The sequence below is a fragment of the Heloderma suspectum genome, chromosome 3, assembly GCF_057233095.1.
Source record: "Heloderma suspectum isolate Gila_16-S chromosome 3, 16-S_ref, whole genome shotgun sequence".
Taxonomy (NCBI): domain Eukaryota; kingdom Metazoa; phylum Chordata; class Lepidosauria; order Squamata; family Helodermatidae; genus Heloderma; species Heloderma suspectum.
This window is the reverse complement of record NC_139460.1, coordinates 51,648,525-51,659,263: the sequence shown is the minus strand read 5'-3', so window position 1 is coordinate 51,659,263 and position 10,739 is coordinate 51,648,525. Positions and strand designations below refer to the sequence as shown.

General features: G+C 40.2%; 1 protein-coding gene and 1 long non-coding RNA gene across 4 annotated transcripts in view; both read right to left on the bottom strand.

The window, feature by feature from the left end:
- LOC146349682 (uncharacterized) overlaps window positions 1-10,739 on the bottom strand; it is a 455,574-nt gene that overhangs the window by 434,336 nt on the left and 10,499 nt on the right. The gene's annotated exons all lie outside the window — the stretch shown is intronic.
- CEP97 (centrosomal protein 97) overlaps window positions 5,142-10,739 on the bottom strand; it is a 33,104-nt gene continuing 27,506 nt past the window's right edge. For all 3 annotated transcript variants that reach the window (XM_084843222.1, XM_084843224.1, XM_084843221.1), the window contains 3 exons: window positions 8,749-9,502; window positions 7,858-7,933; window positions 5,142-7,625 (listed from right to left, as the gene is read on the bottom strand). In XM_084843222.1, the coding sequence (XP_084699348.1) occupies window positions 6,915-7,625; window positions 7,858-7,933; window positions 8,749-9,502 (1,541 nt within the window). In that variant the 3' untranslated portion in view covers window positions 5,142-6,914. The remainder of the gene's footprint in view (window positions 7,626-7,857; window positions 7,934-8,748; window positions 9,503-10,739) is intronic.

Sequence of the window (10,739 nt, the reverse complement as noted above, 5' to 3'; positions counted from 1 at the left end):
AGGGTTGGAAGGGGCCTACGAGACCATCGAGTCCGAGGAGCCTAGTTAGTTCGTCTGTCCCGATGGTCTGCGAGGAAGCAAAGGAAATGACAGAAAACGCTCCTGCTTATAACCATGCGGCAGCTATTGGGCTCTTTAGGAAACGAGAAACCATCGCCTGGTTTGTTTTAAAAATGCACTAATACAAAGTAAGTGGTGTTGGTTCATTACAAAAAAGTACCTTGTTTTTCTTATTAGACCAAAATTCACGGTCAGGGCACATTTCTTTGTCCCTAAATGTAGCCTGAAAGATGCTTAGCACGTAGTAGAGCCAACCAGTGGAGGTTGGTGGCTCCGATTTGGGTGGGGCTGTGAATACACCCTGGCTTTTAGTCAGAACCAGCCAGAACTCTAAAGCAGCTATCCAAGGTGCTGAGCCCTATCACCCAAATAGGTTCAGTACCTTGGATAGCTCCTTTAGGCTTCTGGCTGGTTCTGGCCAAAAGCCAGGGTGTATTCACACCCCCACCAAAATCAGAGCCACCAGCCTCCACTAGAGCTAACCCATTTAAGGCCATGCCTCTTCTGTCACTTCCTCTTAAGGCTGACCATAGACTTCATGACTTCAACATCAGGCTGAATCTACACATAGCAGCTTTACCATTATCATACTGCAGTGATAACTATCGGTGCACATTAAGAGCTTCAGCACCACCACTAACCCATGCTTTGTGTAACATCTGATGGATTGATCTCAAAGCTTGCTCACAATTTTGTGCACCTTTGGTTGGTTCTAATAAAGGTATTGCCTGACTGTTGATTTTGCACATTAAAACTAAAACCAGTATTTTCCAGTCAGATAAAAAAACAAAACAAAATAAGTTATGTGTATGTATGTGAGGAGGGCTTATTTAAGAAAACTCCTGTTATACTAAGACCCACCAAAATATTCCTTTGTCTTTCTTCAAAATGGGCATCATAAAAATCTGAGAAAGCATGACAAGCAAGGTACACACCCAGAAGGTATGAAGTAAAAGAAGATCTGAACATGTGCAAATTTCATTTCTTTCAACATTAGGTACTAAAGAGAAAGCTTCCACTTTGGAAGGCATGGGTTCTGGAATAACACAAATTCATTATCACCTTCTTCAGACACAAGTCACCAAGGAACAAAGCTGGGAGTTTAAAGTCTTCCCCCTCCCTGCAAAAAACCGTCCCTGAAAGTATAGCAGAAAGTTTTTCCCCATCAGCCAGTGCCACAATAGCGAGTTCTTTTAATATAGGAAGTCTCAGAATTCTGTGGTGGTGGGAGAAGGATTGTGCACATTCATTAATCATACAAAGCATCTGATTTGCAAAAGTCAGTTATCACAAATGTGTATGAATTTGGACGTGGGACACTATCTATAGTATACCTGAACAAAAAAGTTAAATGAGGGCTCCTGCTTTTTCCTTAAAAAAAGCAGCAGCAGCTCTTATTTTTATCCTACCTTTCCTCCAAGAAGCTCAGGGTGGCATGCATGATTTCTCCCCACCGCCTACACACCCTTTTAATGTCACACCCCTATGAATTATGTTACAGTAAGGGACTGGCCCAAGGTCAACAAGCAGGGTTGTAAATCTGGCTGTCCTCGGTCAAAGTTCAACATGCTAACCAATACCTCATACTGGATCCCTCCCCACAACAAATACATGCTATGATAGAGGCCTTAGCATCAACTCAATCACACCAGTGTTCTTTAAGGAGGGAGCACCTGGTCACTCTCTTGTTCATCATTACTTAATGAGAGCTGCTATTGCTCTCTAAATTCTGAGCAGTCAGGGAGAGGTAAGAGGTGGTGTCTGGACCAACACATTTCCCCCAGATTTCTCATTGGCTGTCTTAGCAAGATGGCCAGGCAGTGAAAATCAGCCAGGTGGAAATCCCTCAAGGAAGACAGAATAGTTTGTCAGCAATAACACTTAAGGTTTCATAAAGTGCAGCTCAGTGTACCATGTGTCCAGGGGCAGGCAGGGAGGAGAGACAGGGCATCTTAAGACAGGAAAAGCTAGTCCTGTGCCCCCTTTGTGTGCTTTGGATGGGTGTGAAAGATGAAACACAGGGATTCCACAATCACTCCATCCATCCCTAAGACACTCACATGAGCCTTTTTAGTTCTTGAATGGGCTACAGAAACCTCAGGCAGTTATAGAAAATGTAAACATGCTGTTTATCTAAAAAACAAATCAGGAATATTCTGCAAACTGACAAGCATCTCACATAATTAAAAAAAATCTTTATTCAGTTACATCAAGACAAGTTATTCCCAACTGCAAATTTTCAAAAATTGTAGCATGCAGGGTATTTTTTTCATTTTCTTTTTTAAAAACGCAACATTATAAAAGTTATATTACACTTAGATTAAGTCTACTGCAAATGACATTTTCATTTTCTCCTGATTGAGCAAATTATAATTATCCAGCTTATTGCCTTTGTGTATTATGTTGACAGCATTTCATAGACAGAAATGTATTTAAAAAATCAAATTCCTCTTAAGAGCACTTTCCCTCAGTCCTTTTTTTTTTTTTTTGAAGACACAGTTGTTTTATTATTTATTACAGTAAGAGCAGCATTAGACCACATGGCTCTGAAGGTCATACACAGGACTCACTCCATTTATCAATACTGACTGATCTATCATTACCAATATACCATATTCTCACTTTCAGATTTTCTGAAGTTAAGGGCAAACATGAAGATACACCAAATGTACTGTCCTAAATATAACAAAACTCTTGTGGCACTTTACAGACTCACACATTTATTATGGCAAGAAGCAAATGCCAGGAAAACTCCTGATTAGAACATTGGAACATACACATAGTTATAAGGCTGCTTGCAGGACAATGAAAACCACAGAATCACATTTTTTAATGCAGTATTAAAATAGAAACCAATGTTTTGAAGAGTGGGGCCGGTGCCTTCATGATGAAAAGAGTGTGTGTGTGTGTGGGGGGATGTTTGGGGGGAAAACCACCTGCATCAGCACACTACCATGAGTTGCACCACTGTCATGGGGGTCATTGGTCCCTTTGCCAGTTGCATGGAGGCAGGAAGAAAGCCAGCAGTATATCACAATGCTGTTTTCCAAATTTACTCTGGGTTGGGGCCTTTGGACACATAGGTGGCAGCTAAACAGCAGCAAGTGCAGAGCTGGGAAAAATATACTCTTTCCACCTTACTATTCCTTTATCGGTTTAATGTAGGCTTTGAAAAACTGGAAAGGTCATATATGCATCGAACACATCACTCTCTTTTTCTCACACACACACGTGCGCATGCACTCCTATAACACCATGCTTTAAGAGTCCAGTGACAGCTCAAAAGGAACCAATTAACAATTGCTTTGTTTTGTTAATTTGAACATTCTAACAGTTTACTCTTCCTTCCTCGCGGCAAAAGCAGTAATATTTTTCTTTCTGGTTTAGTCTATATAATGCCACAACTTTTCTGCGCATATACAAACAAATTACATATAACTTTGCAGAAGCTAACCAAAGCCTCATACCTAGCTATTATGTTATATTCACATGAAGTATATCAAACAGAATACTGCTGAGTATGACAAAGTTGAGAAAAATTACACACTGGTATATATTTGCACATAGTCACATTTTAGTTGTTACATGCAGACATAGCACACAAGCAAAACAAAACCTTGTATTAAAAACATGGATTCAACCAGAAGATCCTTTGTGCATATGATGATCAAGCTCCACTGCCATAGATCATGGGTAGGCAACCTCCAGTCCGCAGAGGCTACCCATTTGGCCTGCAGAGGCTTGGACTCCCTCTGTGGGCTCTGCCCACTCCCCTCCCCTCCCCTCCCCAAGCCAGTGGGGGGGGGGCTGTGGGGGGGGGGCTTTAGGAGGAGACAGGGAAAAGAATCCCCTTGGTATCTCTGTTCAAGACTGGGAGAGCAGCAGTTCCTCACTCACCCGGCACTTGAAGGAGCTCCTTCACTCGTCCTTCGTCTCCCCCGAGTAGAGAAAGTGAAGGACAAGTGAAGCCAGGCAGCCCAGCTCAGCAGCTTCGCCTGCCCCACGTCCTCTCCCCAATGGCATGGCCCCACCCCTTTTAGATCATCCAGCCTGCGGAAGGCTGGGTGGGGTGTCATCCATCCCCCGCACCCAATTTCAGTTGCCCACCTCTGGAATAAATAAACACTATGATAATTCTGAAGTTTTTCTGAAAATGTGGTTTTCCTGTGGAATCAACTCTCTTATAGCACTTATAAGACATGTTGTCTTCCTGAGGATGCATTCAAACAGTATGTTGCAGCCAAATCTAGCCAATCATTCATCCATGCTACATCAAAGCAGAGAAACAGTAATTCCCATACCATCTCAAACTCATTATTCCTTTTAGCTTAACAATTTTGTAGACACAGCAAAGAGGTTTTTTTTTTATCATACTGTATTTATTTTAATACTCTATGAGTGTTTATACTGCATGGCCCTAAAATAGCTCCCTACAACTCCCCAAGTCTCCAAAAGGCTAAATCTTTCAAATCCTACTGATTTGTGTGGGATGGAAGACAGGTATTATCAAGTCCACTTAAAGTGCAATCCTATGCAAGTTTAGATAGAAAAAAGGCCTATTTTCTAACTAAACATGCATAGGATTATGCCCTAAAAGGCAGATGAGCCCTTGTTCATCATCAACATATACATATATTATCCTGTACAAAGACAGTTGTACAGAGTTCCACAAACAATCAACATTAAGCTTAAGTTCCACTGATTTCAAAGTTTAAGCACATACTTTAACTCTCCCATTCAAATTAGTGGCACCTAAAATACATAACTTTGTCTGAATTTTACCTAATATTTTAGGTCTCTCTCTCCAACACAGAGTAGGCATTTAACCAATTAAAGCCCTGCATAACAAACTGAAATAATGCATTGTTCTTGTGTGTCTTTTCTGTACAGGGCTGAATTTCATATTTGGGACTGAAAATGGACTATAATGAAGACATACCAAGAAAGCAATACTAATAATTCCAAGACATTTTAAAATGGGAGAAGAAAGGTGAATAAGTATTTGCTGAAATATTAAAATGTAGTAGGTAATTTTGGAGAAACGCAGCTGAGATAAGTATTCAAGACCCCTTAAGCAAATCCTCAATTAAACCCACTTTTATTCATGTTTGTTTTTCATAATGTAAGATCACAGCATAAACTCTTGCATCCCAAAATACAAGAGTGGTAAACCCAAAGGTTGGGATTCAAGTGATAAGCCTTTTTGCAAAATGCCTATATACAGATATATATAGCAAAATAATTTCTCCATGGCAATTTCTACAACTGACTCATTGATCTACAGTCTATAACTTTGATTTTATACTTAAAAATCAAGTCGTCACCAATTATCACATCTAAATGTTCCAGAACTTTATGAATATAAAATACACATTTATTAGTGACAGCAACTACACATAATTAATATTGAAAACATATGTGAAAACCAGTAGGCTGTGTGAGAGGAACATGGTGGTTAGTCTCTTGACAACTGGAAGCAGGAGGACCTACAACCCTCCATGATTGCAAGGAACTCACGACTCACTGTAATGTAGCCAGGTTATTTGTCTAGAGGCCAATTCCCCTTTAGCAGTGAGCAAATGCAAACGCTGGCCTTTCTTATGTCCCTGCTCTTTCAGAGGAGACAGTCTGAGCACACAATGACAGCAGCTAAGACAATTTCTTGCTGTATATTCAAGCCCATCTGTCTTAAACTTCAGCTGTTACAGCACCGCAATAGGCTGGTGCCAGAATAGCTGGAGTAGCATCCTATGCAAAATTAATGGCAATATAACTCTCAGTCACTTGGCTTTAGAAGAAATCTCACCGACCGTTATTTAAGGAATTTGCCAGAGCAAACTTGTACTTGTGAAAGGGGAATAAGTTTGTTTTGTGGCCCTTGGAATACAGTGCTAGAGGCTGACAACAACTACTTCCTAGCCCTTGAATTCTCTTAGCAGGTTCTACTGCATTATGTTTGTAGAAGCTTTCGTTTACTTCTGGAAAATCGAGATAATAGTCAAAACTGCATCACAACGACAGTCCTTTATGAGAAAGGACTGGGCTGTATGGAACTCAGCAGCCATGTTTGTAAAAACATGTTGTGTGTATTGGTAAGCGGACTGTTTTGTCTTTTCTTAAAACAAGGTGATTTGAACATCTAGCAAGACTGGCAAATAAAATATCCAAGCTATGGCTTAGTACCTGAGTTTAAGCATACATTTTTGAACTATTGGTCAAAACACATTGGGCTAGATCCAGATTTAGGCATGTGCAACTGGGCTGGTGGAAGTTTGTCACAGCCCACCCCATTTGGCACGGTAGCCTGGTCCTCTGTGCAGCATGTTCAAATGCCACCATGGGGCGGAGCGGACAAGGAAATGCACTTCCACAAGCCCAGTTGCACGTACCTAAATCTGGATATAAACCAATATTGTTCTGTGTATGTCCTCGCTGCCTATATCCCTCAAATTACAAATATTATTGACTATTTTAATGTCTCCCTATAGTTTATTAAAATGAGGATTACAGTAAGAATGTATGCTTTGTCTTCTCAGGAAAAAGAACTGCTTTATTCAACTAAGGTAATAGGAAAAGTAGTTAGAATCTTCAAAACGATATTTTATAGAAACCTGTTACTGTTCAAATCACATAAAAATTAAGTGCATCATGTTCATCATAGTGAACCTTACTTGTTACCGTTTAACACAGTGTCAGTCAAAGGTTAGAAGATTAGCAGATTATCAAAACTGTTTACAACCTAATCTGTTCTAACAGCAAAAGAGCACAAGCCTCCAAAAATGTATAGAAAACATGTGTAAATAACAAAAAGTGTAAATGTGGCTTTTCTAACTTTTTCAACAAGTGTGTGCCTGCTACACAGGCACACTAACAGGAAGTGTCTGGAATGAAGAATCACAGTCTGTCTGTTTTCCTTCTGCTGTTTCTCCATTCAAATTGCACATTTCTCCAATTTCATCTTGTGCTGATGGAAGCACCACTTGAGAGCTTGACACGGCACTGCATAAGATATCCTGGTCTTCTGATGATACAGCCATATGGGGCCTACTACTTTCTGTGTCCCTGTTGCAATTTGTCTTGTCATCAGCCTTATCTAGCTGCTCAACTGATTTTAAATACTGCTGGAGAAGACTACCGTCCTGATCACTGTTGAAGCTTTCTTTACTATATTCCTCATGGTCCAGTTGGACCTCCTCAGCTTCTAAGGGGCACCCTGAAGGAGACTCTTCACATTGTCTGACCGTTTCCAAAGAATTTTCTAGAGAGCTCTCATTTGCTTCTGCCAAATTTCCTTCAGAGCCTTGTGATTCATTAAGGCAATTTTGATCAGTCACACAGGAATGGAAGCCCGAGTCAGGAAATTCTGGTAAATATTTCCGATGACAAGCCTCAGCAGCTGAAATTAACCAGGTTGAACTATCAACAGGAGAATGTATTTGATTTGGTCCAGATGACTCCATATGTAAGTTGGTGGGACCCAAAACACTTGATGTAGGAATTACATGTTGACAGATAGTAGTTAGAGGTGGGTTTACTGAAAGCTGCCAGTCCTGGATAGCTCTAACCTGTAGAGACCACAAAATGGAAATGTTATAATTTCACTGAAAAAGACATAACATATTGTCAAACATGCAGTTTCATACATGAGATCAGTATCCGTATGGGAAATGTTTGCTGTTGTGAAGTGCCCCTTGATCAGGCCTACTATACAACACAGCACATGTAACTCCATATTCCACAGTGTGTCTTGACTTATTGATACAAAGTCAGAAAATGATTTGAGGATAAGGTTTTTACCTGGTCCCAAAGGAATTTCACAGCCTCCTCTTGTACAAGTCTTTGAAGCTTCTCTTCATCTTTTTCCTTTCGTAATCTACAAATGGTAACCATATACAAGTAAGCTTTAAAACTGTTCAGATCCATCCACCAAAACATACTTGCCGCAATACTTCGATTTATTTCGGCCGCAATTGATGGACTCTGCCCTGGATTTGCAAGAGTGGATTAAAGTGAATATTATCCTTGAAATTATATCACTTTCACCAGGAATTAATGAAATTTATCAATGTTTATACCAATTTTTCTAATAATAATAATAATAAGCAAAACCCATATTGTTTCTAGAGAAAGTGAAAATGAGGGCTTTTTGTTTTGTACATTAAACAGCAAAGTAATTTACTCTGAAGAATAATTATATTTTCTGTTTTCTGACAACTCCTGAAGCTGTTTTGCTTTTCCAGTTTTCTTCCACCTTACTTCAAACACAGAATTAGAGAGAAAACAGGAAGAGATAAATCTGTATCAACGGACGAGGATGCAACAGCTATATTCTGCCATTGTCTTAGCAACACTGAGTTGGATTCAGGATCTGAATGGATTCAGGGCTCAGCTTGGAAGGGCTCAGTTTGGAAGGGCTCAGCTTCACCCGATCCCACTCTCCCTGTACCACAGCTCATCCCATTCAGCAGGGTCCCCAGACCCTCTGTGTAGCATTTTCAGGTGGCTGGAGGGGCTGCTGTGGGGAGGAGGGGATGGTATGTCTGTTTCTGCTAGTGCAGTTACACCCCCTAAATCTGGATCCAACCCACTGTTAGCTGTTAGATAAGCTAGGGTTTATATCGAACCACAAACTGTAGCAATGTCATTTCTATGGCATTATGTTCACCTTGAAAATGGCTGCCAACTTACTTTGTTACTTCTTCAGTTAAATGCATAATATGATTCTGCATTCTGCTGAGTCGAATTTCATAGCGTACTTCCTTTGCTCTGGGATGGTAGTTCCTTGTGTAAAAACCTCTCCAACAGGCTTGAAGCTTGGTGGCTGCTCTGTTTGTTTCTTCAAGCACATCTTCCTTTTGGACTGAAGTAACAGTTACATCAGTAGACAGTTCTTCTAGAGATTTGACGTGGGAAACTGTTCTGATTAATTTCTCTTCAGGTGTTTGTGGTTGCTTGAGGTCTTCAGAGGATGTCTGACAATTGCTAATGCCAGCAGATTGAGTGACAGTGGGTCCTGATAAACTAGAAGTGGACAATATTCCTTCCTCTTGATTTTCTTTTTGAGTTTCTACACCCTCTGCTGATTTGATGGTATACCCTCCAAGAACCATAGATGTGTTTAACTGCATTTCTTCATCTTGCTCATTAACCTCAAGATCAGCACCTTCCATGTCTTCTAAATTAATACAAATTCCATGATGCCGCAGTTCTGCAGCAGTAGGAGACACTGGAGAGAGCCCCGAAGCAACAGGCATAAAAGTAGACTCTGAGGATAGAAGACTACTGTTCAACTTGTCTTCATCAGTTTGTATGTCATCCAGATAAAGATCCTTAGAAATACTTATTTCAGCTTGCACTGAGGCTGGACAAACATTTCTAACTGCATAGGAATGGTCATCATTGGGTTTTGTCATAACCCAGGTATTCTTCTTGATAACAGGTTCTGGAAAAGGAGAATGAGATACAACTAGACAATTAATACTTTATGTTGGGGTGGGCAACTTTGGCAGGTTGAAGGGCCAATTTCCACCCCTCGGACATGCCTGGAGGCTGCATCCCTGCCGCTGCATCACTGAAATTCGGCAGTGCAGCAGCATGGCTGAAGCTGAAAAGGGCCAAACGTAGCTTGCTCTTAAGCTAAATTTGACTGTTTTCATCATCTGTTGTGTTGCGCCACTGAAATTTGGTGGCAGGGCGACAGCAGCGGGCAGCAGGGACCACACTAAAAGTTGGGAGGCCACATGTATTGCCCACCCCTTCTTTAGGTTATTTGCATTGTGCTGAACACTTACTAAGTGGTAAGAACCAACATGATACATGTACCTCCCATGTACATATGAGGGACCCCATAGAGCATTATTGAGCTTCCCCTTTCCTGTGAACCATCAGCTTAATACACGCCAAAGTGCCTAGCCATTACCATCAGTGATGGCCAGTCCACTGATTGGATGAATTGTAGTACAGCTAGTATCACGTGCATCGGGCTGAAGGCTGGCAGAGACATGGAAGAGGGGAAAGGGCTCAATACCACCTAATTAGGGGAGAGGCATCCTCTGCATATGGGTGCTGGATTTGAGGAAATAGCTGATCTTGCTTAATTGGACTTGCTGGGAAGACTATTGAAAAAATACTAACTCGCCTCTTTTAAAACAATATAAGATGTCTTATTATGAAATGCAAATGTTAAATATTAATGAATAATTAAGAATTTGAAAATCTAAGTAAGTATGAAGTATTGTATTAACTTGTATTAAAAGGAAGATACAGGTTTACAAGCATGTCCATAATGAATTGGGGGTAACTGGCATAAAAATAATGGTCAAGATTACCTGGATGGTATCCAAAGAGAAAATGCTGATTTAAAGCCCTATCACTTGGTCCAAAAAGTTTATTTGAGTAATGAATAGGTGTGAGATTGTATTATTCCAGGTCAAAAGTGTACTCAAGCAAAAACATTATCAATCAATGAGCAAAAAATATTGTGTAAGATATATACATAAACAACTTGATATACAGCTGTCTAGAAAAATGTATAGACTTGTTTAATTGACAAATTTTGAGTAAGCAGTTATTTTCTCAAAGGTGTAATTCAAAATTGATCTTATCTAGCCTGAAAGGTGTACATGTAAGCCTTTTATGTATGTTCAAAATTTTTAGTAATGTTTAATAACAATGAGATT